The 20,533-nt window shown below is 39.7% G+C and overlaps 1 protein-coding gene across 6 annotated transcripts in view; it reads right to left on the bottom strand.

Moving 5' to 3' along the window:
• Positions 1-20,533, bottom strand: part of ANKRD44 (ankyrin repeat domain 44) — a 327,787-nt gene that overhangs the window by 172,764 nt on the left and 134,490 nt on the right. For all 6 annotated transcript variants that reach the window (XM_072741290.1, XM_026002615.2, XM_026002617.2 and 3 more), the window contains exon 3: positions 1,925-2,003. In XM_072741290.1, the coding sequence (XP_072597391.1) occupies positions 1,925-2,003 (79 nt within the window). The remainder of the gene's footprint in view (positions 1-1,924; positions 2,004-20,533) is intronic.

The following is a 20,533-nucleotide window of genomic DNA, read 5'->3' as shown; positions in this document are numbered from 1 at the left end:
ATCCAAAATTATACCAGAGAGGCTAACAGCTCAGTCATTCTGAGACCAAACGGGTATGCAGATCAAGATCAATGGGACAAAGTCTCCAGGTTCTACTGGATCAGCCCCATATAAGAGAGGCTGGAGGACTCCACCCCATAGGCAGGTGATGTGAAACCATGTTTCTTGAAAGTCCCCAGCCCACAGATGCCTGAGGAAAATAGATGTGTCAACTTCATGCCACAGAATTAAAATCTTCCTTCAGAAGTGGGAAAAAAAATACAAAGTTGGGAGTCTAAGATAAAATTTTGAATTTGCACATTCATGAAATAAACCTTCCTCTGAGACTCTGAGATGTCACTTAATACAATATTTGGATGGTTAGGACTACTTAGGTGTCATATCACAAAATTCTTTATTTTACAACCCCACTGATTTGGCCTACAATCTTCCATGGGCCAAATTTCCACAGCTGGGGCCACCAGCCAGGTGTGTACTGGCTCTCAACCATAGTCTGTGCCAGCACCATACAATACATGTTTGTTTGGAATGTAGCCCTGGAACATCTTTAATAAAATTGTCAGAAAGGGTTGCAGAAGGGGAGGTGGGAGGGCGGTTGAGGTAACTGGATGACGGGCAATGAGGAGGGCACTTGATGGGATGAGCACTGGGTGTTATACTATATGTTGGCAAATCGAACTTCAATAAAAACAGATGAAAAAAAAATTGTCAGAAAGTAGACCTGCTCTTGAAAGCACAAGGAATGACACACAAAATCTAACCTAAGCTCCATGCAATTGTCAGCAGCATGGGGCACACACGTTGTATGGCACAGAATACTTGTTTCCTGGGAAAATCCACCTCAAGAACATAAACACAACAAAAATAAGGGCAATGTGAATCATCCTTGTGTATCACAGCACAATTCTTGGGTGTTTTTCTACCGTGTTCCCCACATCTGTTTGAATATATGCCTTAGCTCCTACCTCTGCATAGCTTACTTTGGAATTCTACAGCTTCCCTTTTCTACTACAAAGGCAAAACCTTAGTATAGGCCCTTTGCATAGTCTGTGGGCAGAGCTATTTCCTCCAGATTTTAATCTCCCCAAACAAAAAGGAGGAGGAGGAAAGCCAGCCAGGCTGCAATCCACACAGAAACACGTGCATGTGCTCAGATTCATTCTGGGGATTTGTCTAGCAAATACTCAAAGGAGAAAGCACATATTGGTTTTGGAAACCAGTTTGGTGAGATGTACCAAGCACACAGGTTTTCAAAAATGAATGCACTGACATTTCTAAATCCGATGAGATATTAAAATATGTAAGAAAATCAAGAGAATAATAGCACAAAACCACGTTTGCCCTATTTGCTTCCAATCTTTTTTAAATAAAATACTTCACAGAATTATAGTCTCTTTTTTACCCTTCCCTGAAAATACCTCTCATCAATCAGCCTGGTCAGAGGTAACTACTATTTGGAAAATGACAGATTTCCTTCCTTCCACGTTTTATTACATAGTCACAGTCATGTATCCATAGACAAGACATAGTATTGTTTTGCCACACTATTTAAATGTGTGTAAATACACACATACATCTGTGTTTGTTCATGTCAGTTTTAAGGAATCAGTTTTGTTTGTTCATTTTTTTTCAACAATAAAAATAATTAAAAGACAGCCAAATCTACTGAATTCATCCATAATACTGGGCCTGATTAGTCAGAAATCAGACTTCCAAGGCAATATAAGTGTTTTACTGGAGATGTCACTTTTCAGTAAGAACAACCTCCTGCATTGTTTTTTGTCTGCTGATAAAATCGCTGGTCAAATAAACTTCCATGAGCACAATAAAGAAATTTGTTTGACTTCCTTGTAGTAGTCAATCTAGTGAGTTGGTCATTCAAATTTTTATCTGCAATAGACTTTTAAGTACAGCTGGTATTTACCCGACAGAATCAGGAGTTCGATGATCTCTGCATCTCCCAGAAACGCAGCCACATGAAGCGGGGTTCGCTTCTCAGAATCCTGAAACAATGGCAAAGATAAATGACAAGTTAGCAGAGGCTGGACGTGCCTTTTGTAGACATAGTACGACGTTTCAATCGCTCTGAGGTTCCTGTTTGTGGGAGAGCGTGAAGGCCAAAACCTACTCAGGTGAGCTCTGGGTACACATTTCTCTCAGCATCTCCTGCAGTCACAAGTGCAAAAGATCCCGTTCTGTGTGTGTTGTATTTGTCTCTCTGCTCCTTTTATTGCAGCCCAGCTCAGGTCAGGAATGGACTATCATGCAATAGATGATGAAATTCAATTTATTTTCAGACATTCCTTATGGTAAAAAAAAAAAAAATTCAAACCTTTCTACCTACTTTAATAGCAGTGTTCAAAACATGCAATGATTTGTTTTCTTTCTAAGGGAACATAGTGGAATTATTCACAAGGATATTAAACATTAAGGACAGCCCCTTTCTCCTTTCTATTTCTATTAACTGTTGCCTAGTTCACTGCCCATTCATGCAACTTACTGAACATCTACTATGTGCCAGGAACCAGATTTTGGATTCAGTCTTTGTGCTCGTGAAATTTACATTCAAGTGGAGAAACTGCCAATAGTCATGGAAACCAGTGGCACATGACATCATTTCAGATGGTGACAAAGGCTATCACAAAACTGAAACAGGTAATGGGATTAAGGGACGGGGAGATGGGAACAAGATTCCTTAGAATGGTGGAACAAGGCCTTTCTGAGAATATTGACATTGAAGCTGAGAGCCTAGGTAGCTATTGCTATCTCTGTTTTACAGATGAGAAAACTGTGGCTCAAATAAATTAAGAAATTTCCTCCAGACCCCACAGGTATATAGCAGAGCCAAGATTGGACTTCTGCTTGTCAGACTTCAGTCTAAGTCCTTGGCAAAGCATTTAACATATTATGTTGTTAACATGATAAAATGCAGGGGGAAAATATTGCTTCTCCATCTGTAAACTGGAATATCTGATGAGAGAATTCAAGATAATGTAAGTAAATAAAGCCCTGGCAGTCATGAAGCTTGGCCTATGCATGCCAATGGCTCTAGGCAAAGTTGTTTTGTGGTGAGCGTAGATAGTTGTGTGATATCTTCCCTCCAACACTAAGAACTCCACAGGGTAAAGAACCGGTCTTACTCCCCCCTATCCACACAGTAGCAGCAAACTAGATGCTCAGCATAAATCAACCAAACTGAAATGGTCTATGTGCATTGCTTCTTCTATAAACTTCCATTGATTGCTCCACAACAGTAACCAAAGTTTGTATGCTATGTCTTTGAGATTTCTCCTAAAACCAGCATGCATTTTAGTTTCAAGATTGTGAAGTTGCTGTTGATTTTAATCATCGTTCCTGTTATCACTTGATTATACAACCTGTCCAACCACCCTCAGATTTGCCCAAGGACACAATTCTGTTTTCTGACAATTCAGGACCTCTGCTCTTTCTCAGTCTCTTTCAGACTAATACCTTCAGGCATTTTGTGACTCATTAATATCTAAAATATATGGCAGACAGGGGACATGACAAGAACTGATCTTCAAATCAGTCTATTTGTTAGGAGGTCTGATAAATAGGTTTTATGAAGGGTTGGACTAACTCTTAGCAGATAAAAAAAGAGAAGTCTGAATTAGCTGGGAATTTCTGTTTCAGGCCATTATTATAGATAAGTGGAAATAGGGCAGTCATGTAACTGTTCCATATAAAGATATACCATAGAAAATTCAGAAAGATATACAACCATGGTTAACCATCTTATAGTTGTCATACTTTCCATGAAAATAGAGATTCAATATCTGAAAGCTTGAAAAATATTTTAAGTGTATTAATTTGTACAAAGAACCATACAAAGACCTGAGACTAGACTTTCACAAATGCTTTCTGTTTCTATTTCTATTTCTCCTATTGCCATCTCTACAAGCACTTCCCATCTTAGCTTCATAGTCTCTTTGAATTCCCACTATATCTATGAAACATTTCTCTTGAGTCTTATGACAAAAGTTATATAATTACATGTTCTTCTGTGAGTTGAACTGGTTCCAGGGTTTGGTTCAACAAATTAAACCTTACCTAGGTGATTTAAACAAGGACTAACCCAGCCCAAATTATGACTTCATTTGACCTGAAGCAAAGTCAATGCTCTGTTTGAGAGCTTGGCCTCAAATAAAAAGCAAAGAAAACCCCAATATCTAAAACTGGTTGGTCTGTCATTAAAAGACTGGCTTTGCTGATTCTGTGGCACCTTTTATGACATGGCTTGTTCAAACTGAAGCTTTTATAACATAAAATGGGTGTGTTATGTGAGATCATATTGTAAAAATTCTTGATTGTAACAATCAGTGTTCCTGTTGACATGCATTTAAAGGTTTCTTGTAGCTTCCAGAACAACTATACCAATTGATACTCTCCTTCAGTGACATGCCATAGACATGTAACTACAAAAAAATATCTGTATTCAGGCAGCAGTTCTTCGGTTGTCCAAAGTATCAGAACTGTATAAACAATTTCATGTGCTACTAAGGCCTTAACTAAAAAAGCAATGCACTCAACTAAAATAACAGTAACTACTGACGAAAGGTTACCAACACCAACACTCTAGCAAGGAACCTGAGGGACAGACAGGATCATGAGCAGAGAGCTAAATAACAGAGCCACAGTAATCACCATCCTCAATCAGGTCAAATCAGCCGGGAGGCTGCAGTTCATCCTCTGCCTACATATAAGGCCACTCTATTTTGCCACAAGCTAGACAAATGGACAATGAAATGTAATGGTAGGAGAAGGAAGGAGAAGAGTGTGGGAAAAAGAGTATACTGGTCATAATACTAGAAAAATGTGTTCTAGGCCAATGATACCCCTAGGGTATCTAGAAGAAGAAACAAAACCTAACTATAGAGTGCTTTAATCTTTTTTTTTTTTTTTTTCCCCAAACTGCCTTTTCATCTCTTCTACTACTCGAATCTTATAACATCCCTATCAGGGGAGACACACATTTAAGAACCTTATTGTTAAGTCTTATTATCATCATTTGAAAGATGATGGTGTTTTAGATCGAAAAGCTAAGGAATGTAAACATTTGGAGAGATTGTAGGACTTGCCCAGCACTCAGGGATGGGAGATGAGGTGAAGAACTAGAACTGATACCCTCACATAGAGAAGAATCCTTGAGGTGGTCTTTTTTTTTTTTTTAAGATTTTTATTTATTCATTCATGACAGACACAGAGAGATGAAGAGATATAGGTAGAAGGAGAAGCAGGCTCCTCACTGGGAGCCCAATGTGGGACTCGATCCCAGGACCCCGGGATCACGCCCTGAGCCCAAGGCTGACGCTCAACTGCTGAGCTACCCAGGCATCCCTTGAAGTGGTGTTGAAGAAAGAAAGATTTTTGAAATGAATTTATGTTGAAAAAAAAGCCAAACACTCTCACAGGTAGATGGAAAGGCAATGCCTTTGTCTAGATTCCTGATGAGGGAATAAAAGTGTCTCCACTGAGCATTTACATTCCCAGAATCTGTCCTCATGTAGTTTGGGGTTTTGAATTCACAATACCTCCATAGTCTAGGAACTTACAAGCTGAAAAATAGGCATAAAATTGGTTGTAGGCCATGAACATCCCTAGGGTGTCAAGAAGAAGAAAAAAAACCTGTCTGAAGAGATGTGTCCTGATACAAGCAATTTAGGACACCCACAGTTAAACCACCTCTGAAGATGAGTTCACAAGCATAAGCCGCAAGACCCATGTGGAAGCAATTAACTATAAGCAAGAGTCAGCAGGCATAACAACCAGAAAGAACTTTAGATAACAGAAGAATCAGATAGAGATACAGATAATTTTTAAAATAATTTAAGATAGAAAAGACAAAGTCCAAGAAGAAAAAAAAAGATAATTTTTTTAAACGAACAAAATTTGAGGGAGAAATGTACAAGAAGAGTTTCAGAAAACAGTATAAACACATGATTCTGGCAATCATCTAAGACTTTGGTCTAAGAGAGATGAAAACAATAAGAGCAAACAAGAAGGACAGGAGAAGAAAAAATAGGACAGTGACTTTGGGGTATGTTTTACACCCATTTATTCAGTCATATGTTCTAGACATAGACCTTTATTGAGAAGTTATTATACCCTGGACATTGTGGTAGATGTTAGGAACACAAAATTCAAAATATCCAGTTCTCACCCTAAAGAAACTTATAGTCCAGTTACCAGTTCCCATATCTAGGGCATCAGAATAAAAATAGTAACAGAGAAATAGCAATTAGTGATATTTATGATGTCAAATGACTTATGAAAAGTACCGAAAGTGACAAGACAAATGTCTTTGTGAATATTGCCCTGAAACCCACCCAACTCTGAAATGCTCTGGGCAGGAAATCTCAACTGACAAGAAAAAATTGCTTCTGAATTGGGAAATAGGCACATCTTGCCCAGGATTCCCAAGAAACCCTACTGGCTCCAGCTTATCTGGAAACTCTGGAAACCCAGGGCCAGACTTCTAGGTAGGCACAGAACCCTGTCTATATCTTACCAGCTGACTTAGGGATTATTTCTGGATCAAAATTAGAATCAAGGACCAGGCCAGGACCAGAGTGGCTGAGCTAAGTGTTCTGCTCCAGTTGCGTTCACTGCCACCTGGTGCTCAAGTGGATGATCTGTGATGACCAAGAGCTGATGGATGGTCATGGTGGTCTTGACAACATTCACAAATACAAGAGGAGAAAATCATTCAAAAAGTAAACACAGTAAGTTCCACATATATTAGACATGACCCATTAGTGTATTTTTTAAAAGATCATTCAAGTATCACAAAAAAGACCTTCTCCAATTACCCAGTAACTCCGATTCCAAATAGCCCTTTGAAAATAGATTTGGACCCATGAAAAGATGCAGGTTTCCCCAGAAGGAAGGAAGGTAAACCCTTCCTTTCTATGAATAGCCAGAGACACACACAGCCAGCTGGCGTCTGAGCTAAATTTGCAGTATGTCAGAGAGAGATCAGACGGAGGAAGTTTCTGTCGTCTGTTTACCAAAGGGGCAGATAAAAGAAAATAGGGAACTTAAAGTATGTACACATAAAGTGAGCCTGACATGGGCAGAGAGGCCATTCTGGCAGCCAAAAATACCGTGTAGGCAGTCAGGCTGAAGGGGCACCCCAAGCCTCTGCTCTGAAGATTAAAAATTGTTTATTATATGCTTTGGAAATTCTCAGCTAGAAGTGCATGACCTAATCTTCATTATAAGTATCTATTATACACTAAAACAAATATCCCTCCCTACATATAAATATCTTACATACCAAGACAGGCAGATGAAGCAATGTTAAGAAAACAAGCCCTGCACAGCCTTCGCTGGCATGAAATACAGAAGTTAAGTTCCAATTGTCAATCCAAACTCCCCCAAATAGCAAAAAAGCAAGGAAATAACTGACAACTTAGGCCCAGCAAGCTTAATTCGATATTGAACAGAGATGTCTAGAAGCAAGATAATGTCTAAAACAACTCCAAAAACAAAATAGTTACCTTGGAGATATTTCAAATTATATGAAGAAAAGAGCCGAAGACATGTTATAGATTTGAATCAAACAAGACTCAAAATGGGAAAGATGCTTAGTCTTCAGGTGAGGAATTACAAGACATTTGTAAAGAGGAAAAGAAAGCAGAGAAACAAATGTCATATTTCTTTTTTAAATTTTCGTGTTTACTTTCAAGTTTTAACATCTCACTAATACAGAGAGGTACAGAAAATAATGGATCTGAATGTTCCCACCAGCAAAATCAAACAAGCTGACATTTTTCTATATCCGCTTCAGAATTCTGTTTTAAAAAATAGCTTTAGGGGTAAAGTGCCATAAGTATTGTGACTTGCAGTGGTTTAGAAAATAATGTGAAGTGTGTGTGTGTGTGTGTGTGTGTGTGTGTGTGTGTGTGTGTGTATGAGAGAGAAAGAGAACGAGGGGGAGAGAGGAGACAGATTAGACTGTTTTCAATTCTTCACTACTACAAATGGCGTTGCAATGCATATCTTTGTACGTGTCTCTCTGTGCATATGGATGACAATTTCTCTGGGGCAGATACCAAGAAAAGGAAGTGCTAGATCTCAGTGTATATACATATTCAACTTTATTAGGTATTTTCAAATAGCTTTCAAAAGTAGTTTTACAATTTATACTCCCTAGCCATAAATTTGTTCCTTTCCCCAACATCCTTGCCAATATTTGATGTTACCAACTTTATTACTTTTTGCTGACATGATATTTCATTGTTACTCTGATTTGCATTTCATTATACACAAGTGAATTTAAGGTTCTTTTCATGTGTCTATTAAAAGTTTTGACTCCTTCAACTGCAAATTGCCTGTACATATCCTTTACCCACTTATAAGTTCAGTTTTAGTCTTTTTCTCATGATGTGTAGTTTTTAATATATTGTTGAATTCAACTTTCAGTGAAAATACAAGTTATTCTTTTCACCCAGACACAGCAGAGATGGATCAATGTCTACCCCAAGTTACCATAAGAGAAAAATTTAGATTTATATTCATTATTCATCTTCCATGCATGTACTATCTTATGGAGCTGGATTTTCCTTTGCTGGAATTTTCTAGGCCTCAAATGTGACAGCAAATCTCTGCCCCTATATACTTCCAGCATCAAACAACTTTTATTCAATCATCACTCTGTTGGCATTTAGCCCATCCCATTTGAATGTAACATGGATGTATGAAAAACACTAGTACATTTTGCTATATCTAAACATGTTCAAATTATAACTCCAAACCTCAAAACTATATATAATTATTAAAACTAAACAAGAATCACTCAAAAACCATTTAAAATGAAGGTAAAATGGGGCACCTGGGTGGTTCAGTGGGTTAAGTGTCTGCCTTCAGCCCAGGTCCTGATCTCAGGGTCCTGGGATGGAGCCCCACCTCAGGATCCTTGCTTAATGGGGAGTCTGCTTCTTCCCCCCCCACTACCCTTGCTTGTGCATGCTCTCTCTCTTTATCTGTCTCTCAAATCAATAAATAAAATCTAAAATAAATAAAATAAGAGAAATGGGAATTCCAAAGATGCTTTGATTGTATATGCCTTAGGTAACTATTGGATATTTTTATTATACCATTTTTTTAAACATAAAATAATGCATATTAAACAAAAATTATATAAGACATTATATATTCTCTAATTTGATCCTTAAAACACTGCTGTAAGGTATATATTCTCATCCCCATTTTACGAAGAGGAACTTGAGATTTTGAGATGATACGCAACTTGATGAGAGTCACATAGATAGTAATGGTAGCACTGGGATTCAGAACCAGATCTGATTCCACTGTTCATGCTCTTGTTGACTCTCTGAATAGTTACAAGATTTGGTAAATAAAATGAAAGTTATTTTTCATTACAATTAACATTTTTGACCTAGTACTGTAGACCTAAGGACAAAATTCTTGTAAGCAAAAGTACAAGCAGGCAAAAAGAATAAAGTTAGAGAACTAATACTACCTGATTTTAAGATTTATATAGAGCTGCAGTAATCAAGACAATTGGGTATCAGTTCAAAGACACATATGTGGACAAGATATAGGATTTTTAAAAATGGTAAAAAGGCCAACTGGTGAAAGCATAGCCTTGTCAACAAACAGCATTGAAACAATTAGATATCCGCATGCAAATAAAATGAACTTTGATCCGTACCTTGCACCCTAGACAAAAATTAAATCAAGATAGATCACAAAACTAAATTTAAAATCATAAAATGTCTGAAGGAAACACAGGAGAAATCCCTCATGACTTTGGGTTGGGCACACATTTCTTAGACATAACACCAAAGCATAACCCATAAAAGAACAAACAGATAAATGTATTCCATCAAAATTAATAACTTCTGTTCTTTGAAACACACTGTTAGGAGAATGAAAAGATAAGCCACAGAGAGAGGAAGAAAATATATTGGATAAAATATTTCTATCTAGAATGTACAAAAAACTCTCAAAATTCATTAATATGAAAACAAACAATCCATTTAAAAAGTAGGGAAAAGATTTGGCCAGATATTTCACCAAGGATATACAGATAGCAAATAAGCACATGAAATAATGCTCAACATCATTAATCATGAGGGAAGTGCAAATTAAAATTATATAGTTATTAAATTGGTTAAAATTAAAAGGACTGATGATACCAAGTGTTGAGGAGGATGTAGAGAAACTGGAACATTCATATACTGCTGGCAGGAATACAAAATAGTACAACCACTTCAGAAAACAGATAATTTTCTAAAAAGTCAAGACTGACCTACTATATGATCCAGATTCTTAGGAATTTACTCTAGAGAAATGAAAGCATATGTCCATACAAAGATTTGTACATAAATTTTTACAACAGTTTTATGTGTGATAGCCAAAAAACAGGAAACAATCCAAGTTTCCATCAACAGATGAATGAACAAATCATGGTATGCTCATATAATGGAACACTACTCAGCAATTAAAAGGAACGAACTATTGCTGTATGTCAAAACATGGATGAATCAAAATAATTATGCTGTGTGGAAAAAGCTAGCAAAAAAAGAGTACATACTGTGTGAATTCCTTTATATAAAATTCTAGGAAATGCAAACTAATGTACAGCAACTGAAAGTAGATCAGCTGTTACCCAAGGAGGCTGGAGGAGAGGTTGGAAAGGGTGGGGATTAAGGGCCATAAAGGGGCACAAGGAAGCTTTTAGGGCAATGGTTGGGGTAATGGTTTCATGTGTAAATATGTCAAAATTTTGCGAATGGTACACTTTAAGTGTGTCTATTATATTATCATATGTAAATTATACCTCAATAAAGCAGAAAATACATAACCAAGCAAATAAAACATTCTGTCATAGGGCATCTGGCTGGCTCAATCAGTAAACATGTGACTCTTGATCTCAGGGTTGTGAATTCGAGCCCCATATTGGGTGTGGACATTGCTTAAATAAATAAAATTTTAAAAAGCATTCTGTTGCTTGGGAAATATAAAGAAGAGCATATTTATGAATTAAAAAATATGCCTAGGCAACAAGGTAAATTCAGGCAGTAGGAGAAAATAGCAGAATTTAATCAGCCAATAATGTGTTAATTTTTAAGGCAACTCATGTCCAGCTCGTGTATAGTCCTTACAAAAGAATAGGGTGTTAAAGTCATGCTTTAAAAACAGGCACAAGCAAGAGTTCTCTTCAAAATCCCTTAGAACACTTATATTTCCTAAGCAAAATCTTTGACAAATATGTATTGAGTAAGGATATAGAAAATAAGTCCAGAAAATCAAGTACAAGTGGGAAGGTGGATGGTCTATGCCTAGCCTGTGGGCACAGTGCAGCAGGTAAGCAGTCAATTACCAGGGGACTTTTGGGATCTTACCACAGTGCCCAGAGATTCCCAAATGACAGAAGCCCTTTTAGACTGATTTCTGCCTGGGGAAATCAATCGAGTGCCAACTATTTGTTCCGTTGCCCTGATTTCATTTGGTCAGGAACAGATCTTGAGAGTAGAAACAGAACATGGAAAAAGCTTCTAGTCTTCTAGTCCTACCGGTTGCAAAACTGGCCAAGATGCTTGTACTTTTTTTGTCTGTGAGACAGTAATAGACATTAAGCCACTGCAAAGACATCATGAGGGGTGTCTGATGAAAACCGAAGAAGGTCTCAGAGCACTACCTCCCCTTGAATCCTAAAAGCTGATAAAGTTCACAGCTGTTCTGTGCAGCATCCCAAGCATATTAAGAAGCAGTGTCTTTCATTTAATGCACTTGTTAACTAGTTTTTTTTATGAAGAAATCATAATTCTTGTACATGTGGGAATGTTTTACTGCTAAGGGTATTTAAGGAAACTCATAGATTAGAGCTCTTTTGGTTCCAATGAACTGAGCAATGAGGTGAGAAGTCTAGTTTCAGTTAGGGCCCCGCCTTAGGCTCACTGCCTCTTTTAATTACTTCACTAACCAACTTACTCAACAAAACATAGGTGCCTAAGATGAAAGGCAGAAAACAAACAAAACAATTGGAAAATTATCTCCTATGGATTAAAGAGTGAACAGAAAGCAGCTGCTAGCTTTTTGCACCTATAAGGGGCTACCAAGCGTAAAAATTCATCATCAGGTAAAAGACCACACAGTGTCAGAAGCAAAAGCTCAAAGGAGGAAGCCTAAAATCTAAAGTATTAGAACTGGGAAGCATTAGAGACATCCAGAGAGTTTAAGTGATTGGCTCAAGGTCACATGGCTGTTAATGGCAGTGGTGGAACCCTTCATTCATACAAATGACAAAATATTTCCTAGGCCCTTCTATGTACCAGGCACCACGCTCTGTCCAGCCTCAAAGAACCCCACTCTCTTGACTCTAGGCAATGGGCTCTTTACTATAGTAGACTAATATTCAATTAATCATACCAGTCAGCAAAGAGCAGACACACACACAACACACTGTTAGAAAATGTCAGAGAGAGAAAGAATGAGTGTGGTATAAAAGGAGACAATGCTCAAAGGCGTCTGCTCTAGATACAACAATAACTTAGTTATTGGGTCTGTTTCTCTCTCTCTCTCTTCTCTCTCACCCATTTGGGTGGAGTGAGGGGAATTAAAAGCAAAAGCTTATAAAAACAGTTTTTGCAGTCATAGAAAATCATCCTAACCAAAATGATTACATTTTTTCAGCCTCCGGGTAGCTATTTCAGAAACAGAATTTATATGTAATATTGATAGTAAAAATTACCAACACAGTTATCTGGACATATCAGATTGGCTCAGTGTACCAAGATGGTTACAATGATTACCTCTGGGTGAATAATTTTATGGGTGTCCTTCACTCTTTTGCTTCTTTGCCTGTATTTCAAGACTTGTACATTAGGCAGTTCAGAGACAAGAAAATACAATTTCTTTTGTAAATAAGAAAAGATTTTCCTGTTTAAAAAAAAAAACCAGTCTGCTCTAACAAGAGCTAGTTTTAACTAATTATATGTAAATTTAAAGCACTGGACCTTATTTACTGTTAGAAGCCCTTCATTACCTTGTAGTAGGTTTTAATATGCGAATGTGTTTCTTTGCAAATGACAAAACATTATGTTTGTGACTAAACACGGGAAGCTTGTGATTTGTATAATGCTCCATAGAGTTGCCAGACTGCTGTCCTACACATCATCTAATTCTTTAGAAAATCCAGGAACGTTAATCAAGCAAGCATTGTTATCCCTTATAGGACAAGAATCGAGGCTGATTCTAAGAGTTAAATGACTTGCCCGAGTCCTCTATGCTTTCCTTATGAACCAGCAACATTCCTTTTCAAGGAAAAACCTATTTCCACCCTCCTCATGGCCTTTGGAGGCCTTTGGTTCTACTGTGATTATTTTTGTCAAGTGACCTGCAGGATAGGGACACACACACACACACACACACACACACACACACACACACCCCTTCATTAGAGGCATCTTCCTGCGGCCAAAAGAGTGTGGGCTCTGGAATCAGAGTGACCTAACTTCAAATCCTTCCTCTACCACTTATGAGCTGTGTGACATTGAGCAAATAAAGCAACCTCGGAGACTCATCTTCCTTTTCTGTAAAATGAAAATAGGATCACCTCTCTTGCAGGTACAAAGTAGATGTCTAGTAAATATTTGCCATCCTATTATCGTTTTTATTACTGACATCATCAAAGCTTATCCTGATTTTTTCAGTTTCTCTTGGGACTTATACAAAACAAAAAGGAGATTCAGAACAATTTCTAGAGAAACAATTTTATTGTTAAGAAATGATATTTGTTTACCAGTAGAAGGGCTGAGGTTGCCTATGCAAAGCTGGCCAATAGCAGTGCTCTGCTTGCCTCTTCTCCTGCCTAAAGCAAAGGCTTGGCCACCGTATCCTGTCCAACCTCAGCCAAAGGTAACCAAAGCCTCTCCCAGACTGCAGAGCTGCACCTTACAGGATTCATCCTTTATCTCACAGAACTCACAGTGGAGTATTTTCCTCTCATACAACCATCTATACATCCACACCTCAGCAGCTCTAAATCCTTGCTCAGAAAATATCCTTGCTGCCTTGAAAGCCTCTTTCCTCATATGTTCTCTGTAGCTCGGCAGAGTCAGATGTGGTTGCAACCTGGACAGATGGGAGCTGCCCTGGAGATTTGGATGCTATGCCCTTTCTTTCCTTCCCCAAAGCTGTAAGCCTTTGAACCAGGTATTCCCAAGCTAAAACACCCTCGCCAAATCTTTCTGACACTTCATAAGAAAGTTTTGCACCTATGCTGTCAATATAAGTTCACCTCATTAACTATTAGAAATTAACCACACTTTTTTGTTTTTTGTTTAAAATTTTATGTAAATCCAATTTGCCAACATATAGTATAACACCCAGTGCTCATCTCATCGTGTGCCCTCCTTAATGCCATCGCCCAGTTACCCCATCCCCCCACCCACCTCCCCTTCTGCAACCCTTTGTTTCCCAGAGTTAGAAGTCTCTCATGGTTTGTCTTCCTAACCACAGACTCTATATGTCCTCAGGAAGATAACCTATGATAACCCTCCATATCAATAAGCAAGGAAGCATTTATCTATGTCCTTTCCAAATTGAGACAATGAGGTAGAAAGCCAAACACACTATAAAGACTCCATACGGAACATTCTGCTTAGTGAGGGTGGATTGCAAAATGGCAATCTTCTCAAGTCCCTTAATTACAGACTGATAATAGTGGTCCCAGAACGTGGAGAAGATTGTGTAACAGTGCTTCTTGGAGACAAGAGATATGTGAGCTGTATCTCTCCACCGCTAGGCAATCTCAAATAAACCTATACCACTTGAGAACAACCATCAGAGAAAATGGTAACAGGGGATGCACTTGGCCTTCATAAACTTGGGCTATAAAGGATATTTTTCCCCAAACTAACTTTAAATCACTGTATTTCCTGGCTAACTAGTGCTTTTTCATGTGGGTTAAGACCCCCTTAGGATCCTCACTCAACAATCTGGCTTCTGGCATCATAGACAAGAATGGGGTCTTCTCTCAGAAGACCTCAAATACCCATGTACACTAGAGAAAACACAGAGATATAGCGTTCCACTGACAGATTAAATACTAATATATATTTGAGTGGTTTGCTTGCTTGTAATTATCATCTTTTCTCTATTGAACTTGTGTATTCATGAAAGGGAATGATTTTTAATTTAAATGTATCTTACCTTGCATACCATATGTATTTCTGAAAGTGCTCTAAACATTATATTGTGACAAACTGATTATTTTTCCCATTGAATTATAAAATAATGATTAGAATACAAAATAAGACACGGATCGAATCAGATGAGGGTCCTGGAGCATTACTTCTTGACTGCTCTAGATTTGAGGTCTTTGTGTCCCTCTCTGGGCAATTTGACCTCAGGATGGAATAGACCCAGGCATATCTCACTAACATGTTAGCATTCTATTTCCTATAGATAGGGAAACTTAGCAGCTCACATATTGTCATAATCTCATGACTTAGAGGGACTACTCCTCCATCACTCACCACTTATCTACTAGTCCCACAACTGCTGATATACTTCATGCTCAGCCTTGAAATTCCCCAGAAGATCCCATCACCATCAGTGATCCACCTGGCTAAATGGCTTAGCTCACAGCATGTTTTGATATATGATATTTTCCTCCCTATAATCCTTAAATAAATGCTAATCTTAGATCACTCCCCAACTTCATCCTTAAGAAGATATTCTTGGGTTTTAAGCATAACTGTTCTGACATGTTCTCTTCCCATCCTAAATGTGACAAGATGTTTAGGCTTCCACTCCCTGAATACTGCTGGAGAAAACACAGAAATCTATGACCACTGGCCTATTTCTTACCTGCCATTTTATGTCTAAGAATCTTTATTTTCTGCTGCTAGGAACCTGATGAGCTTCTTCTACCTTTTCTCTACTAAAGCAAAGACTGCTGACTGTGATGACTCCATGACCAAAAGGCAAGTTGCAGATAGATGAAAATGTGGAAGTGTGATGCTTTGAGACACTCAACACAAAACCATTCTTTCTTGAGAAGAAGCAGGACATCTGACATAAGGATTTTTTTAAATTGATGAATTAATTTTTTTTAATTCAAGTATAATTAAGGACATTTTATTTCAAAGTCACAAAATAGGGAGCCACTGATTTAGGGTTCAGGAGTCACCTGGAAGAGTGTCACTTCACTCAAATATCAGCTCAAATGCCCATTCCTCTGAAACCTTGTCTGATTCTCTGCACCACACCCCCACTCTACAGTTTCTATCATGGCACCATCACATCTAATTGTCCACCCTTGTTTTCCTCTGCTTCCCACTAACCAGGCTTTGGCCTCAGAACAGAGATAGTCTTTTTCATCTCTGTACCAACCTAGCACTACCCCTGGCATACAGCAGGTGCTCAATATATGTGTCTTGATGGAATAAAAAGGAGTAATGTCTTGATTTATCTTAGACTCTTTATCAAAACCTACAACCCAATAAGAAAAGAGTGTATAAAGATGGCCTGAAGGTTTCTGTAGTGAGACAGAGAAGTGGTTGTCTATAAGGGGTTGGGGATGCCAAATAGTCCGGGTGGGTGGGTGTCATGGCTGTGTGTGGCTTTTGCCCACCTCTAACCTTGATTGAAGATAGCAACCCCCTCGGTCCATTACAGATGAGGCCTGGCCTTATTTCAAAGCTGTTTGTGATGAAAAGCATAGCACAAGGAATATAATCAATAATACTATAAAAGCGTTGTATGGTGACAGATGGCAACTACACTTATCGTGGTGAGCACTGTGTAATGTATAGAATTGGTCAACCACTGTGGTGTGCACCTGAAACTAATATAGTATGGTTTGTCAATTACACTTCAATAAAAAAAAAAAATTAAGCTGTTTGACCATCCCAAAACCTTCAGCCCCATCCCAGAACCTTTAGCCCTTCCAACTTCCTATCCATTCTGTTGCTTTCCGCTGGGGCCTGGGGCCTGTACCTTCCTTACCCAGTATGTGGGAAGACGTGCTAAGAAGCTGGTACCAAGGAGCTGAGGCTCAGCTACTGTTCCTTATCAGTTCAGCTCACCCATGCCCCCTCCAACGAAGGCTGCCTGCTGCAGAGTTCCAGTTTCCGTAATATCTCACCTCCAATAAGACATTAATGTCTATGGCTAGGCCACAGATACCAGTTCCTGGGACCCTAATGACTTGTGGAAGTAGGGTGAAAAACATTGAATTTTTTTAAAATGTGGAACATTTATCCCCTTTTCTCTGGCTAGCCCAAACCTGTGTATGAGATGATTAGAGGCTCTATTAAAATCAAACTGCTGGTATGGTTCCAGGCATGGGAAACCTGGATGTTGGAACAAAGTCATAGAAAGTAGAAGGCGTGGGTTGGTAACTTAACAGGCCAGTGCAGGCCCAATGCTAGGGCAGGCTGATGGGGATGGAGAACACTAACACTATTTCTTAAAAGGAGGGTTGGATATTTAAAAAGAGAGAGAGAGAGAGAGAGAGAGAGAGTTGGGAAAAAACAAACAAACAAAAAACAAACAAACAAAAAAAAGGAGTGGGTTGATGAGAGTACAGTGGGGGAATTGTTCCACCAAAGTACTTTATAAAGGACAAAAAATGGAAGCAGGGTCATAGCTGGTACCTAACTTTTTTTTTTTTTTTTTTAAGATTTATTTATTCATGAGAGACACACACAGAAAGAGAGGCAGAGACACAGGCAGAGGGAGGAGCAGGCTCCCTGCAGAAAGCCTGATGCGGGACTCGATCCCAGGACCCTGGGACCAGGCCCGGAGCCAAGGCAGATGCTCAACCATTGAGCCACCCAGGCGTCCCAGTACCTAGCTCTTCTAAATTCGTCAAGAATTTCCCAACAGGATGAATTTCCCTGAGGCTGAGGTGTGCTGGGAGACCCACATCCCAGACCAGCCATGTCACTTAGCTAGGACCAGAGTTCCTTGAGAAATTTTACTCAGAAGGTGAGAAAGGACTTTACTTTCTACTTGCTTGAATGGGGGCCTCCATTCCTCAGGTCCCTGGAGGTCTGGGTGCCAGGACCCTCTCTGGCGGCACAAGGTCAGGAGTGTAGGGAAGAGGGAGCTGCCGTGGAGGGGAGGGAAGCACAGCTGTGTGTTCCTGGAGTTCCCAGAAGTGCCTGACACAGGAAGCCTTTTTCCTCTGTTCTCTTGGGCCACACTGTGGGGTCAGGCAGGTCACGCATGCCCCCAGCTGAGGGGTGGCTCTCAGGACAGCCCTTCCCACAGCACTGTCCCTGAGGAAGGAGGGAGAATGTGCGGTGATGCAGCCCAGCCTCCACCCACTCACACAGTCCATTTTCTTTTCCTTTTTTTTTTTTTAATATTTTATTTATTTATCCAAGGGAGACACTGAGAGAGAGGCAGAGACACAGGCAGAGGGGGAAGCAGGCTCCATGCAGGGAGCCCGATGTAGGACTCAATCCCAGGTCTCCAGGATCACGCCCTGGGCCGAAGGCAGATGCTCAACCACTGAGCCCCCCAGGCGTAGCTCACACAGTCCATTTTCTATGGGAGGAGGTCATCCTGCGACAGGATCCTGCACCCCCCATTGCTCCCCTCCCTGCACCCCTCGCTACCCACCCTCAAGGTGCTCACTCCTACCCCTGCCACAGAGCACTGGCTTTCCTGGCCCTGGACTCTGCTCAGTAGGCCTGCTTCCTCCACCCCTAAGATGATGGACCTTTTTTAGCCCTCAACCTCCCCAGAGGCTCTCCTCCCAATGCTTTCTGAGCAGTCTCTCTCAGAAGTAGTAGTCCCTCCCTCTGTGGTCCCCAGGCTTTGCCTACACTTAGCTGATTCTGCCCTAGATTTTAGCCACCTCTAAGGATGGCAGTACAACCTGGTGGCTGCTGGAGGCAGGAGGACCAGGTTCAAGGACTGACCCTGCCACCTAGACCATATGACCTCGGGCAAGTTACTGGACTCTCCTCTGAGCCTCCATTTCTTTGTAAAGTGGGAATAAGAATAGTACCCACCTCCTGGGGCTACGTGAGATGGAACAAAATGATGCTAAGAAAGCCCTTAACACATTCCTAGTATATGGTAAGCGATCAAGAAACACTGCTCAATGTTATTTAATCCATGTTTTCACTCTTTCCCCAACATGCCCATTCTGGCTGGCTGATAGAAAGGAGGGAGAGAAGATAGGGTGGTGAGAGAGGTGGAGGAGGTGGGGAGCACCCATTCTCAACTAGATTCCAGGGTAATCAAGATGGCACTATCCAGATAGGAGGAGAGAAATAAGTCCAAGGTCCAGATAAACATCCTCTCTAGTAGGTTCTGTGACTAGAGATCTGTAGGATCAGATGAACAAAATCAAAATATGCTCAACATTGTAGGAGGTGACACCTGACGGAAGAACTGACCAGACAAGCCTTTCATCTTTGGTGGACAAATTCTAATTGCTGCCACAGTTACTTGTAATTACCAGGATGACAGAAAGGTGGAGTGAGCACCAACCACAGTGAGTGGGACACACAATACCTCTCCTTTCCTTTGGGCAAGCACCTGTGAGCAGCTAGGACTAGAGATGGGTAAGAAGAACCTCTGAACTCTAGAGAAGCTCAGAAAATGCTGTTCTGTGTCTAAGAGACAATGGACAAATTAGCCAAATGCTTGAGTTTTCCTGGGAGTGACTCACCATTCAGTACAACTTGCAGAAGCGTTACTAGTAAGAGAAGGTGCTGGCATCAGGAAACATTCACCCTAAAACTTTACCCAATGAGAGAAATGTGTAGTAGTAACTGTGAGCATGCATTTATATGTGGCAGCAATTTAAAATTGGACTTATTTTAGATAATGCACTTAACACATCGATAATGTACATGCTTTGACTCGCTTTATGAAATGAGAAGGATTTTCTAATAATTTTTACAATGGGCCTGGAGAAAGAGGTTTCAAAGAAAGAGAAATGACACTGTGCTAGCCAAATGCTAAATGTAAATTTAGCCTCTACATTTTAGTAGAGGCAAGAAAATGTATATTTGGAAGTTTTTATCTATACCTCTTTTAATCTACACCAGAGCTAAAAAATTGGACCCCAAATCTGCTCAGAGACCATGTTTGGCCAGCATAGAAGTTTTTAAAATCTAAATTTGGATGTCTTTATTGGGGCACAAATGCTCTAGTTCAGCACAGCCGCCCCCCACCCCCACCCCCTTCACACACTGGAACTTCCTGCTAGACTCTGAAAGCTTTGGAGTTGGCAACCGGGATCTATCCTTTTCCTTCTAAGTATGCTCATGTCTTTGGCCAAAAGCAATACAATTTGGACCAAATGAACTGCAATCCAAAGACATGTTCTGAAGCACATGTAATGCCATAAACTGTTCAGGGCAGTTTTTCCGGGGTAGGCATTGCCATAGGTTCTGGGGATACAAAAAGAATTCCTGTACCCTAAGGGATTAAGATACTAAAATAACAAAGGCACCAAATGAAATTGAGGAATACTGAAAAGAGGATGTTGTGTGATAAGAATACGCCTCCA

Source organism: Vulpes vulpes, chromosome 16 (assembly GCF_048418805.1).
Source record: "Vulpes vulpes isolate BD-2025 chromosome 16, VulVul3, whole genome shotgun sequence".
NCBI classification, from domain to species: Eukaryota; Metazoa; Chordata; class Mammalia; order Carnivora; family Canidae; genus Vulpes; species Vulpes vulpes.
Note: the sequence above shows the minus strand (reverse complement) of the source record. Positions and strands in the feature narration are given on the sequence as shown.